The 14,895-nt window shown below is 56.0% G+C and overlaps 1 protein-coding gene across 1 annotated transcript in view; it reads left to right on the forward strand.

The window, feature by feature from the left end:
* LOC128903423 (deleted in malignant brain tumors 1 protein-like) overlaps window positions 1–14,895 on the forward strand; it is a 162,567-nt gene that overhangs the window by 5,667 nt on the left and 142,005 nt on the right. Inside the window, exon 9 of the mRNA XM_054187434.1 lies at window positions 14,380–14,405. Within this exon, the coding sequence (XP_054043409.1) occupies window positions 14,380–14,405 (26 nt within the window). The remainder of the gene's footprint in view (window positions 1–14,379; window positions 14,406–14,895) is intronic.

The following is a 14,895-nucleotide window of genomic DNA, read 5'->3' on the forward strand; positions in this document are numbered from 1 at the left end:
TTCACCCACTCAGGTGGGAGCTTCCCCATCCCTCGTCCCCTGAAACCCGGTATGTAATGGGGGTCAGGACTGGGGTGTGCCGGCCCCTCACCTCTCCCAGGCCTGGTGCTGCCCTTTCTGTGTTCCTGCCATGCAGATCCCACGCGGGGCCGTCTGACCGGCAGCGGGAGAGTCTCATTGCCCGTCATCATGTGCATCATCCTGGGAGCCCTTGTCTGCCTGCTCCTGGCCCTCCTGGCCGGGCAAGTGCGAAGCGCCAGGGCTGGGCGCAGAGGTGGGTCCCTTCCCAGGGGAAGATGCCTGCTGGCAAGGCCAGGGGTGCCGTGGGGTGTCAGTGAGTGGGAGAGGCAGAGCTGGGGGGACAAGAGTGTGTGCTCTCTGCGGGATCCCATCCCCTCTCTGACCATCCCTGGGCCAGCCCTGCCTCTGTCCACAGGCTCTGAGAGAGCTCAGGAGCCCTTCCCTGAGGCCGTGTACGAGGAGATCGGTTCCAGCCCAGCATGGCAGAAGCAGGCAAGGTTCAGCGGCTCAGGTTGGTGTGCGTCCCTCGTTGAGGACACATCTACAGTGCTCTTTCCCCTGGCTGCCACGCAGGGTTGACCCCTGCAGCCCCCTAACCCATGGTTCGTGCGGTTGTGGGGCTGTTGGATCTGTGTGGGGAGCACCCATGTCCTGGGCCCAGGAGAGAAGCTTTCTCCCCACCTGCTCTGCGCGTCCCATTTGGGGACAGCCCCTCTCTGCCTGCCCCTGCACCCTGGGGGACACCTGAGGGGTGAGGGAAGGGGCTGTCCCAGGGCAGCTCTGGCAGGCCCTTGGAGATGGGCTTTGTCCCAGGGCAGCAGGGTGAGTCCTGAGCCCTCGTCCCCGTGCAGCCGTGGCTCTGTGGGTCCCACGTCCCCAGCAGCACTGAGCACAAGCTGGGTCAGCAGAGCGCACTCCCCTGACGCCCGCTGGGCCTCTCTCCAGGCTCCTATTCAGAGGGGTCCCTGAGCAAGCTGCAGCCCTACCCCGGGGACAGCGAGGAGGAGGATGGTCCAGGGTCAGCACCAGGTAATGGGGGGCAGGAAGGGGTGGATGTCTCCTCCCTGCAGACATGTGATGGACAGCAGTGTCACTGAGCGTCACCCTCGGAGCTGGGAGGACAGTCGGGATCTCCTGTGGGGCTGCAAACACCGATGTCGGAGCCCCATGTCCCTGCGCATCCTCCCATCCTCTGCTCTGCAGAATGCATCTTCTCACTGTCACCAGCTCTCCTCTCCTTTCAGACGTCCCTGTCCTGCCTGGAGGTGACCCAGCTGATGGCTATGATGATGCCAGGGAGGTTTCTGACCCTGGGGAGGATCCTTCCCCTGGGCAGGAAGACTGCGAAATGCCCAGGGTGGCAGAGGAAGGATCTGGACCCACGGATACCCCTGGAGGTGAGAGGGAAAGAAAGTGCTGCTGGTTCCTGGAGTGGCATCCCCGGTGCTGGATGAATCGCTGTCACACTGAGAGCCCACTGTGCTGGGATGGGGCAACCTGCCCCAGGAGTTTTTCCTTGGGGGCTCCATGGGTGGGAGAGGGAGCTGAACGTCTCAGGACTGGTGAGGAGAAGGGAGGAAGGTGATGTACAGCCCAGGAGAGGCACCCCATGGGGTGAACATGCAATGGCCTGCCTTGCTTCTTGCAGGGCCAAACCTGCTCTCCCAGAGAGGTGCTGGTGCCCCCGGAGCTGAGGCGGATGCCTGGTCCCTGTCCCCAGAGAGCACGGGCTATGACGATGCTGAAGAGGTGTCTGTGGCACATCCCCCTGAGGACACAGAGGCTGTGACACCGGAGCTCAGTGCACAACAGTCCCTGAGCCCCGGGCCAGGAGAGCCCATCCCTGCAGTGCAGCTGGGGGCAGCCAGGAGGGAGGAGAGGTCTGTGCAGCTGGGAGAGCTGTGAGCACCAGGGAACCCTCTCCCTTTTCCCACGGGCAGCAGAAACTGCCAGGGGTTTCCTTGATTTTGATTCCCCTGTTTTTACACAGGGGCCCCCATATCGGTTCTTATTAAAAGCCTTTGAGCCAGAGCTGTGCTTGCCTGCCCAGGTGCTTTAGTGTCTCCCCGAGGGTGGCTGGAGGAAACCAGAGCCCAAAGACATGGCGGTGGGGAAGGGGCATGTCTCGGGTGGGTGTGTGGTGCAGGGCAGTGAGCTGAGCTCAGGTCCAGCACAGCTGCCCGCCTCTCTCCTGAGAGGGGACTCCAAAGAGGCAGCGCACACAGCCCTCCTCACCCCACAGCCAGACCCTGGCTGGGCAGGGCAGGCCCACAGTGCCTGCAGAGGACCAGAGGCTCCAGCTCCAGCCTTTCCCTGAGGCTGGGCATTCAGGGAAGAACTCCCTTGGAGATGCTGGGGATGGAAGCCAGGATCTCCCACATGCAAAGTGGGCACTCTGCCACTGAGCTACACCCTCTGGAGCCTTCCCAGCAGGAGACACTCTCCTCCCATGAGGGGTCTGTGACAGGCACAGCCCCGTTGTCCCCTGGGTGCCCAGGGACCCTCTGCAGCAAACAGCACTTGAGCCCTCCTGAGATGGGGGAAGTCCGCAGTGCCTCTCCGCTGGGGCCTGATCCTGGCACAGGGCTGCACTGCAGAGCACTGCCCCTCCAGCGTCTCTGAAGAGCGATGGGGCAGAAGGAGGCTCTGGCTGCAGGTGCTGCTCCCACGCTCTGGCCCCCTCCAGGGCCAATGGAGAGGAGAAAACTCCTGAGCCTCCTCTGCCCCCCAGGGCAAGGGCAACCCCCCTGTGTGCCACATCTGTGCGCAGCGGCACAGGAGGAGAAGTACAACAGGGTGAGGGACATGCCCTCCCTGGGGTGAGGTGCCCCCAGGCTCTGATGGCACCCCAGGGTGTGCGATGGGGCAATATGGGGGCAGAAAGCTCACACGCCCTCACCCATGTAGCGGGCCTCCTCCTGCACCCCTCTGCCCCGCAGCATCCCTGGAGGTGGGGTGAAGGGCAGGTGTCCATCTCCATGGGGCTGATGCCCAGAGAGGAGCATATTGGTGTGTTACCAGTCATTGGAGCAGGGGGGCAAAGGGGGACAAGAAATTCTGCTCAGGACAGCGTGTGACTAAACAATACCGATGGCCATGCACTCCGGTGGGTGATCCTCAGCGTGGCTTTGTCAGCTGTCCTGGGCACATCAGAGGTCTCACTGCAACACCCCCCCGGGGGAAGGATGCTGCCATTCAGGCCGCAGCTCCAGGGAGTGCCTCTCCCTGGGACTATGGGTCCAGTGGCCTCTGCTCTGGGAACTGAAGACAAGGTGCAGGAGGTGCCTGAGGAGGGGAACAGACTCTGCACCCTTGAGCATGACAAAGAGGAGAGGAATTGGGTCGTGCAGAGACCCCGCAGAGGACACATCCCGATCCTGTGGAGCAGGGAAGGAGGCACAGCTGGAGACCTCCCCAAAGCAGCCCTGAGTGGAGAGTCCTGCCCAGGGGGAGGCTGGGGACTTGTGGGGCTGGAGGAAGGCTCCTTCGAAGCCGCAGATGTGCAGGTCCAGGGCAGGGACAGTGCTCTGGCAAGAGGTGAAGGAGCAAGCAGGGCTGGGACAGGCTGGAAGGCGGCAGATGGGCTCTGCAAAAAGCAGAGGGAGAAAAATCACTGCTGAAGCCCAGGGCTGAACCAGGCACCTTTAGATCTTCAGTCTAACGCTCTCCCAGCTGAGCTCCTTCAGCCCTGCCCCAGCAGCCCTTGTCCCTGGGCCACCCCTGCCGGGCCCCAGGCTGACACAGAGGAGGAGTGCTCCTCAGGGAGGTTCCCAGGGAAAAGCTGTGCCCAGCCCCGGACAGAGGGGACCGGGCCCCTCCCTGCCTCCAAGGCCAGGTGGGCTCCAGCTTTGGTGGAGGCCACGTTACGCTGGGCGTGCCAATATGTGTGTGGGCCGCGTACAAAGGGGACAGGAGTGAAGTTAAGTGGGCAAGCCAGGCATGTGCAACTGCAAAGGCTGAGGGTCAAAGAAGCATAGGACCGATGGAAGACCTTATCACCTGGAAAGCCTCCTCCCGCACGTTTTTTCCTTGCTGAACTTTCCTGCTTTGTTCCCAACTCCTCTCCCTCCTTCCCCCTGAGCAGTGCAGGGCGATGGGGAATGGGGGTCCTGGTCAGTCCATAACAATTCCTCTCTGCTGCTCCTTCCTTCTACCACTTTTCCCATGGGGTCCCTCTTACTGGCTACAGTCTTTCGAGATAAACCTGATACAGCATGGGCTCTCCTCAAGCTGAAATTCTTTCAGGAAATATCCAACCTCTCCAGTGTTGGGTCCTCCACCAAAGTGCAGGGATTACCTCCTCCGCTGTGCTCCTCTCCTTAGGCTGCAGGGAAATACCTGCTCTACTGTGGTATTCTCCACAGGCTGCAGGAGACCATCTGCTCTGGCACCTGGAGCACCTCCTCTCCCTCCTTCTTCACTCACACTGGTGTTTGCAGGGCTGTTTCTCACACTGGTTTTTCCCTCACTCCTCTCCCACTCGAGCCCTTGTGTCCTTTCTTAAATACACTCTCACAGAGGTTCCACCATCCTTGTTGATGGGCTCAGTTTTGGCCAGCGGTGGGTTTCTTTTGGAGCCGTCTGGAACCAGCTCTGTCTGGCACGGAAGCAGCCCCTGGTCTCTTCTCACAGAGGCCCATGCCTTCAGCCCCACCACTACCAAACCCTGGAGACGGACACCAATTCCACAAGCCCTGGCTCTGCACCACAAACACTCTGGTGTGAGTCCTCACCCCGCATGGTCACACGGTACAAGCCGTACTCCGAGGATTTTCCCTCCTGGGCACTTTCCAGCCCAGCCCAGCTCCCTCCAAGCTCTGCCACCTCCCCTGCCCTCTCTCCATCCCAGCCCAGTCTGCGCTGGCCCAACAGCAGAGCCTGCCCCAGGGTGCTGCAGAGCTCTGGGCACTCACTCCACAGCCACAGCCCCCCTGAAGGGCACGGCAGCTGCTGGGGGGCAGAGGACGGTCAGCCCCAGAGACGGGGGGCATTTGGAGACAAGGAAAAGGCAGTCAGTGGGCCCCTATGTCCTCCTCCCCAGGATATTCTGAGGGGTCTGCAGCCCCTCTGTGCCATCCCCTCTCCCCAGCCCAGTACAAGAGCCCTGGCCCTGGGGACCCTCAGGCAGCTCCTGCCGCCCCAGTGACAGAGTGGCACTGGGACAGCCTGCCCCAGGCTGCTGCAGCCAGAAAGGTCTTCTCATCTCCCGTTTATTCAGCCCTGCTGCTGATGGGTCTCAGAAAAAGTAGTTCTAGCTGGTTTATTTTTTTTATTTAAACACACAGAGAGACTGAGTCTTTATTTACACAACTTTTTTCTGTCACACAAGACATGTGGATACTTTATGAGGAGGGGATGAATAAGGAAAGCTTACTTGTCACACCAGGTGCGGGGAATCCTTTGCAGAGGAAGGTACACAGTCCATGGCTGCTGAAAAATGTCCAATCAGTTTCCTCAGGGCATCCTTGAGCTCCTGGTTCCTCATGCTGTAGATGAGGGGGTTCACTGCTGGAGGCACCACCGAGTACAGAAATGACACCACTAGATTCAGGAATGAAGAGGAGACGGAGGGCGGCTTCAGGTAGGAAAACACCCCAGTGGTGATAAACAGGGAAACCACGGTCAGGTGAGGGAGGCACGTGGAAAAGGCTTTGTGTCTTCCCTGCTGTGAGGGGACCCTCATCACAGCCCTGAAGATCTGCACATAGGACACCACAATGAAAACAAAACATCCCAAAAAACCAAAAGCACTAACCACCAGAAGGCCAGCTTCCCTGAAGTAGTCTGAGTCTGAGCAGGAGAGCTTGAGGATGTGGGGGACTTCACAGAAGAACTGGTCCACAGCATTTCCTTGGCAGAGAGGTATTGAAAATGTATTAGCTGTGTGCAGCAGAGCATAGAGAAAGCCACTGCCCCAGGCAGCTGCTGCCATGTGGACACAAGCTCTGCTGCCCAGGAGGGACCCATAGTGCAGGGGTTTGCAGATGGCAACATACCGGTCATAGGCCATGACTGTCAGAAGATAAAACTCTGCTGAGATGAAGCTGACAAACACAAAGACTTGTGTAACACATCCTGAGTAGGAGATGTCCCTGGTGTGCCAGAAGGAGTTGACCATGGCTTTGGGCAGAGTGGTGGAGATACAGCCCAGGTCGAGGAGGGCGAGGTTGAGGAGGAAGAAGTACATGGGGGTGTGGAGGCGGTGGTCACAGGCTACGGCAGTGATGATGAGGCCATTGCCCAGGAGGGCAGCCAGGTAGATGCCCAGGAAGAGGCAGAAGTGCAAGAGCTGCAGCTCCCGCTTGTCTGCGAATGCCAGGAGGAGGAAGTGGGTGATGGAGCTGCCGTTGGACATCACATCCCTTTGTTCCCGAGGTACTGCCAAAGGAGGAAAGCACACTCACAGGTCAGGACAGCTCTGAGCAAATCTCTTCCCATTGCCTGCCCTTCCAAACCCAAGCCCCGGAAACACACTTTGCCTGTGTCCTTTTTTGCGGGAGCTTTCTGCATTGCCCTTGTTGGAGCTCTCATTGTTGCTGGCCAAGTGTGCCGTGAGGAGCAGAGCTCTGCTTGTGGGCTCCCAAGGAGTCATCCCTGCTCCACAGCAGCGGGGATTTGGGAAAGGGGTTACAGCTTCTGCCATTCACTAGTTACCTCATCTGTGATCAACTTGTAACGCAGAGGAGCTGCTCAGCATATTCCTGCAGGAAAACCTCAAGGAAACTCCTGGTTGTCCTCAAACTGCAGTGACATGAGCAGAGCCAGCTCACCTCTGAGCCTTTTCAGGGGGGGAAAGACCACGCAGCTCTTGACTCACTGGCCCCTGACCCCCTGCAGAGGGATAGGGAGAAGAGGGAGAAAAAGGAATAAAAATCTCATGGGTTGAGATACAGACAGTTTGATAGACCAGTAACGGGAAAGAAAATAACAATCATTGTAAAAGAATATAGGAAACCAGGAGTGATGCAGTACAAATGCTTACCCCCCGATGCCCATCCCGAGCAGCGAACAGGGATTCCTGCCGCCCGGCCAACCCCCATTTCTGTACTGAGCAGGACCAGCCCAAGGCATTTTATTGACCTCTCTGGTGGTTTTGGTGCTGAGTCCCTGAAGCTCAGACACAGGGGAAGCTGATGAAACCTCTCCAGAAGTCAACGTCAGATGTAATTTTGAAAGTTTCTTGTGGCGTTAATGGGTCCCACTGAGGGCCATTAGTGCCAAATGCTCCTGGGGGCTCGTTCGAGGGAAAACTGGAGGCAGTGAGGGCAGGTAGGCAAAGGCAATGGAGAGGTGTCTCTGATGCTGGCTAATGCTGAATGTGTGGGAGGAAGGCAAAGGGCCAAGCCTGGGAAGGGAGATCCTGCCCCACAAGCACAGCTCAGGGCTCTTCCTGGGGCATTGTGATGGGAGGACGTGCAATGCCAAGGGCAGAAAGACAGAATGATGGCTCCCGGGTGGGGAAGAGGAGGCGCTAAGGCCCTAGTGCTGTAAGGATAAGGTGTCTTCTGGTAGCCTTGGTGGCACAGACAACAGCCACAGCCAAGAGGAGAAAGACATAAGCACTGTTGGGGGCTTTCAGCTTTTCCAACTCCCTTGATCGTCTCCTCCCCTGGCTGTGCTATGGAGTGCCACATCTGCTCCTCTTCCCCTGCAGGCTGCAGACATCCCCCCTGCTTCCCCGTCTTGCTCTCCCCTCAGCATCTCACTGCCTTTACTCATCTCTCTCCATCGTCCTTGGCTGTTCCTGAAACACAACGCCTTGGGCTGATCCCGACTCCCTCTGGGTGATCTGTTGCAGCACAGCACTGCCCTTGCAGTGGCATTTCTTTCTCCTGCTGTCCAGTCTCCACCTCCCAAGCTGACCTTTGTTGCATTATTTCTTTCTCCTGCTGTTTCCCACCAAAGAAAAGATCCATCATCTCACAAACAACCCTCCAACCAGTTTCAGGCTATTCCAATAGTGCCCAGAGCCTCCCTGCCACTGGGCCAGAGAAGCCCAGGTCCCTCAGCCTCTCCACCAAGCACATGTGCACTGGGCCCTAAAGCCCATCTTGGCAGACCTCCTCTGGACACTCTCCAGGTCCTCTCCACTTCTCCAAAATGGGGAGCCGCACACTGGGACACAGCTGTGTGCGTTGGGCCACAGCAGTGCTGAGTCAAAGGGGAAGGTGACTCAAGTTGCCTGGGGGGCACACGCTCCTCCTCCTGCAGTCCCGTAGGCAGCCGGCCTTGTTCATAGTGAGCGTGCACCACTGGCTCATGAGGCGTCCCTCAGGGTGCCCAGGCCCATCTCTGCAGGGTCACTGCTCAGCACATCAGATCCCAGCCTGTTCTGCTGCATTGGGGTTATTCTTCCCCGGGATGCAGGACTGGACACTTCTCCTTGAAAAACTTCAAGACATTTCTGTTGGCCAAATCCCAGCGTTTCTCCAGCTGCCCCTGGACTCAAGCTCCCTTTGGTCAGCTGTTAATGTTTGTGTGCAGATGGTCACCCTGATGCTTGTTCCCCAGGGCTCGGTACTGGGGCCAGTTCACTTTAAGATCTTTATCAATGATCTGAACGAGGGGATCGACCCCTCAGTAAGTTTGCAGATGACACCAAGTTTGGTTGGAGTGTCAACCTGCTTCATGGTAGAGAGGTGTTGCAGAGGCATCTGCAGAGTCCAGATCGATGGGCCAAGGCCAATGGTTTGAGGTTCAACAAGGCCAAGTGCCGGGTCCTGCACTTGGGTCACACCAACCCCATGCAGCGTTACAAGCCTGGGGAGGAGTGGCTGGAGAGCTGCCCTGCAGGAAAGGACCTGGGGGTGTTGGTCGACTGCCGTCTGAATATGAGCCAGCAGTGTGCCCAGGTGGCCAAGAAGGCCAACAGCATCCTGGCCTGTATCAGGGACAGTGTGGTGAGCAGAAGTAGGGAAGTGATCGTCCCCCTGTACTTGGCACCGGTGAGGCCACACCTCAAGTACTGTGTCCAGCTTCTGTAGATGCAGCCCAGGCTATGATTGGCTTTCTGGGCTGCAAGTGCACGTTGACGGCTCCTGTCCAATGTTTCACACACTAGCATCCCCAAGTCCTTCTCTACAGGGTTGCTCTCAATCCATTCAGCAGTCCGTCTGTATTGATACTGGGGATTGCCCCGACCCAGGTGCAGGACCTTGCACGTTGCCTTCTTGCACTTCCAGAGGGTCACATGTGTCCCATTTACCAGTGACCAAAACAGCTGAGAGTTCCTTTCCCAAGGTTTAGGGTCTTGACTGTAGTTTTCAGCTGGCATATATCCCTTCAGATCATGAATTCCACCAGGGGCTGAACGCTGCAGCCCAGGCGGCCACCAGTCTTGGCCTCTCCAATAAGTATCTCTGAGTTGGTGACAGGACGAAGGAGCTGGGTTTGGGTTTAGGCGTGAGGCATGTGGTGAGGGCTTCAGCTTTGGCGTTGGTGTTCAGGGAAGGGCTACAGATGAGAGCTGCAGGTGATGGATTAGGGTTAGGGTCCAGGCAAAGGCTTAGGGGGAGCTGCATCGTGCTGAGTCTGAGGGGCAAGAGTGTGGAAGGCACTCAGCGTGTATGGGCCCTGGTGGTGAGCAGAGGGAAAGCTCATGTGGTGATGACCAAAAGCATCCCCATTGCAATGAGCTGGGGATTAGCACTGGACCCCTTGGATTGGCAGGGTACATCCAGTGGGCTACAGCACACAGGATGTCTCTGCCTCCTTTCTTTGTCACCCTGAAATCACTGCCTCTGGTTTTCTGCTCTAACCAGTCCCCAGGGAGTCACGCTTCCATTTCCTGAAGCAGCTTCGTCACCCACAGTCCTCAGCAGACCCTGCTGAACCTCCAAGACTCTTTATTCCTGCCAGGGCCCTCCACACTGCGTGACTTTCCCCCGGGAGCTTGTTAACGTGAAGGAACTGTAATGAGTTTATTCTTGCATCTCAATTCACCGTATGGTTGCAAGGGGACTCTGAGGAGAGACTGTCTCCAAGGAAGAGTTTTGCTAGAGTTTGCTGGAGAAGAAAAGTTTTGTTTAACAAGCACATAATGTAACACGGGCAGGGACATGACTAGAGACATGAGTTGGTGACAAGGCTCTGGGATGGAAATTTGGCCAAGAATAAGGCACAGTTTACTTAATCTGCCACACTCTCTCTTTAGCCAACGCACTAACTGTGCGTATATTTAGAATTTCCTATCAATCTCTCCAACATATTTCTTTTATGTTGATGGTTTGAGGGAGGTGGAGCTTATTGGAGGCTTGGACTTGGCATATAGTGGAGGAAAGCATTGGGTTTCTTTAATTAATTGGTATCATTTTGTCCTTCTGGCTGTTCAAATTTAATAAGAATCCCTTGTCTATTTACAGCCAAGTCTGCGGGGGAATCGGGCAGGAATTGGTGCAAAGGAGCTGTGAACATTCAGCTGCAGACTCAGCGCACAAGTCTGATGTAGGAAAAGAATGCAAGTCCCAGGCAGCCCCAAGAGAAACGGTGGGGAGGAGGAGGTGGGGGGGCAAGTTGTCCATACAGTGGGGGACCTCGAGGAGATGGCAGTTGCTACCTCTCCGGTCCTCCTTAGGAGACCCTCTGGTTCAGTATCAGTTGGAGAAAGCTGCAAGCATTTCCTCTGGAAAAATAAAAAGACTAATGAAAAGCCCTTTCCAAATGAAAAATTACCTTTTTATTAAGTGCTTCTTAAAACCTTCCACTTTAAGTAGACTCCTGAGACCTCTCCACTGAGCTGTACCAGGCTAGAAGCCCTGAAGAAAATCATGGCAGAGCTGTGGCTCCTTAGGGTTTTCTGCACTTTAACGAGCCCCATGGGGCATTTGCTGCTGAGCCCAGGAATGCCAGATACTGAGAGGAGCTTGAACAGCCTGTGCAGGAATTCAAGTCCGAAGCAAATGCCAAAGTGTCTTGGAGCATTAATTGTCCCCACTGAGGGCCATGACAGACCAAGCCTCCCCATGGATTTGTTCGAGCAGGCAACTGGAGGCTGTGATTACAGGGAGGCAAAGGCACTGTGCAGGTGGAGCTGATGCTGAGTAAAGCCGTGATGTATTTTATCCCACCAAGCGGCCAGCCCTGGGAAGGGGGATCCTGTCCCTCACACTGGCTCAGGGCTCCTCCTGGGGCAGTGAGGTGTGGGGTGTGCAATGCCGAGTGAAGGACAACGGCACCACACCTCCCGGCCTCCCTGGGGGGTGCGAGGAAGCAGTGAGGCCCCGGTTCCATGAGATTAAGGTGTCTCCTTTCAGGCCTTGGTAGCAAAGACAACAGCCACAGCCAAGGGGACAAAGACCTGCAGGCTGTGGACACCCAACCTCTTTCCTCCCCTTGCTCCCACTGGGGCATCTCCTCGCCTTTCCTGACAGCTCTTCTTCCTCCCTGCCTGTTCCTTGGAACACCCAGCGTTGCGCTGATCCAGGCTCCCTCTGGGTGACCTCAGGAGTCACAGCACTGTCCTACATGGGACATTTCTTTCTCCTCATGTCCAGTCTCGTTGTGAATGTTGATTTGGGATCCTGCCCAACTTTGAGGTGGCAGCAATTTCAGATTTAGTAACACGGGGTTAAGTCGTATGATTCTAACAATACTTCATCATTTGCCAGTTCTCAAAGTGATTTATCAAAATTTGCTATAACCAACACAGTGACATATTTAAAGATTCAAAAAAGGAAAGGTTCACCGGACACGTACGACAGTTTCCTGAATCGAATCAGACACTCGCAACCACAAGACTTAGAACAGTTTCCTAAATCGAGTTGCACACACAGAAAGTCGCTGAGGGGACCATCTCTGTGCAGGTAAGTCCGCACTGGGGAAGGGAATCATGGCAAAAAGGGCCAGCGAGGGGCTCCTTTGGGGGTTTTTGAAGCGGGGAAAAGCGGCCAGCCTGTGCTGGGAACCGGCCTCTCGTGGGTGGTCTGCTGAGGAGGCGTGGGCAGAGCCAGCAGCACCGGCGGCAGATCTAAAGGAGGCGTACTCGCTGGGACCACTTCCCCCCTCATAAAAGAAGCCTTTTGGGAGCACAGCGACCTGGTCACTGCACACTGAGTAAGCACGCAGCGCATGGGCATCACCCAGGGCGTCACCGGGGAGCACCACAACAAGGCGGTCATCACCCTCTCGGATGGAGTTTAGCTCTGGTCTCCACCCGGCAGAAGGTCGTGCTCTCAACTTTAGCCAGGATGGATGTGGGAACCCAGAGAGAGCTCCCACAGGAACATACAGCCATCCAGGTCACAGGCTGCAGGGGGTGCCAGAGCCTTTCACTGGTAACGCGGGGCAGCTGTAACAGCTGCTGTGTGCCTTGTGAACAGGTGAACCATCTGCTCAGCCTGGTCGCAGAGCTGTGAGAGGAAGTCAAAAGGTTAAGGAGCATTAGGGAGGCTGAACAAGACACAGACTGGTGGAGCCAGGCTCTGCCCTCCTTGAAACAGAAGCAGGAGCACCTATCAGAAAGTCACCGGGATCCAGGGACCCCTGTATCCTGCCCTGTCAGGCAGAAGGCAGAAGCCTAAATGCAAAGAGTGAATGGAGGGAAATTCATGGTCGGGGCAGCAGGCGAATTCCCTCCTTGCCCACCTTGTCCCCCACCCCAGTACCTCTGAAGAACAGATATGAGGTTCTGGTTGAGGAAGGCCAGTCAAATGAGGATGTGGATGATGGGCAATCCACACCAGAGATGTCTCCACAGTCAGAATGGCGTACCGCCCGTATCACAACCACAACCACAAGGAAGAAAAGAAGGGTTATGGTCATTGGTGACTCCTTCCTGAGGAGAACAGAGCGTCCAATATGCCGGGTAGACCCTCCTCATAGAGAAGTCTGCTGTCTTCCTGGAGCCCGGGTGAAGGACATCACCAGGAAACTTCCTCGCTTGATACAGTCCTCAGCCTATTACCCATTACTGATCCTCCTTGTAGGTGGAGAGGAAGCTGCGACTTATAGACCAAGAGCAATCAAGGGGGACTTCAGGGCCTTGGGAAGGTTGGTGAGGGAATCTGGGACACGGGTTATTTTTTCCTCACTCCTTCCAGTTGCAGGCAGTGACATTGGAAGAAACAGACGGATCCAGTCTATTAATACATGGCTCCGTGGCTGGTGTCACTGCCACAATTTCAGTTTTGTTGACAATGGAATGGCCTACACGGCACCGGGCTTGCTGGCATCACCTGGGAGACACCTTTCTCAAAGGGGGAAGAGGGTCTTTGCTCAAGAGATTGTGGGGCTGATCGACAGGGCTTTAAACTAGATGTGAAGGGGGAGGGGGATGATAATATCAGGCTTGTCTGTGACCAGCTGTAGGATAACACATCAGGGTTAGGGGGACGGGGCGCTAGTGAGGGCCTCTGACCTGTTGCCTGGGGGCATGCTGGGAACACTGCATCATAGTCAAAGTCTTACAGAGACGAGCCAGGGGCTTCTGAGGTTGTTGGAGTCAACAGGGAAACACCCGTGAAACACCTCAAGGTGATCTCCTCTAAGAAGGTAACACAGGCAACAGCCCAGCTGAAGTGCCTCTACACAAACGCACGCAACATGGATAACAAACAGGAGGAGCTGGAAACTACCATGCTGCTGGAAAGCTATGACCTAGTGGCCATTACTGAAACCTGGTGGGACGAATCCTATGGCTGGAGTGTGGCTATCAATGGCTACAAGCTGTTGAGGAAGGAGGGGCAGAGGTGTTGCCCTCTCTGTTAAGCAAGGGATAGAGTGTGAAGAGATGTCCCTAAAGAACAGCCAAGAGGAAGTCAAAAGCTTATGGGTAGGCATTAGAGACCGAGGCAACAAGGGGAACCTGGTGGTTGGTGTCTACTACAGGCCGCCTGATCAAGGGGAACCTGCTGATGAAGCCTTCTTCCTGCAGCTACAGGAGGCATCGCGCTCGAAGGCTCTTGTCCTGCTGTGGGATTCAACCACCCTGACACCCACTGGAAAAGTAACACGGTGAGCTGTAGACAATCCAGGAGGTTAATGGAGTGCCTCGACAATAACTTCCTAAGACAGGAAATAGACAGCCCTGCCCGAGGGGATGCCATACTGGACCTGACAGTTACCAATGCGAGTGAGCTCACTGGGGATGTCAAGATTGGAGGCAGCCTGGTGTGCAGTGACCACACACTGGTGGAGTTCACAGTGCTAAGGGATACGTGACAGACAAGGAGCGTAGTCAGGACCTTGAATTTTAGGAAAGCAAACCTCCGGATCGTCGTGGAGTTAGTCAATAGGAACCCCTGGGAAATGGTCCTCAGGGACAAGGGGGCAGAAGAGAGCTGGCAGATCTTCAAGGATGCTTTCCATAGAGCACAAGGGCTCTCGATCCCCAGGTGTCAGAAATCAAGCAAGAAAGGGAAGAGACCAGCATGGCTGAGTTGGGACCTGCTGGTCAAACCAGAAAAGGAAGGTTAAAGAAAGCGTGCTCTCCCTGATGACTGAGAATGGCAAACTGGTAACAAGAGATGAGGAGAAGGCTGAGGTTCTCAACAATTTTTTTTGCCTTAGTCTTCACTGCCAGCCTCTCTCCTCACACCTCCCAAGTTGAAGGACTTCAAGACGGGGACCTGGGGGACAAAGTCCCTCCCACTGTAAGTGAAGACAAAGTTTGTGACCACCTGAGGAACCTGAACATACACAAGTCCATGGGGCCTGATGCACCCCAGAGCCCTGAGGGAATTGGCTGATGAAGTTGCCAAGACACTCTCCATGATATTGGAAAAGTCATGGCAGTCAGGTAAAGTTCCCAGTGACTGGCAGAAGGGAAACGTTACACCCATTTTTAAGAAGGGTAGAAAGGAGGACCCCGGAACTACCGCCCTGTCAGCCTCACCTCTGTGCCTGGCCAGATCACGGAACAAATCCTCCTAGAAGCTA

Source organism: Rissa tridactyla, unplaced genomic scaffold (genome assembly GCF_028500815.1).
Source record: "Rissa tridactyla isolate bRisTri1 unplaced genomic scaffold, bRisTri1.patW.cur.20221130 scaffold_33, whole genome shotgun sequence".
NCBI classification, from domain to species: domain Eukaryota; kingdom Metazoa; phylum Chordata; class Aves; order Charadriiformes; family Laridae; genus Rissa; species Rissa tridactyla.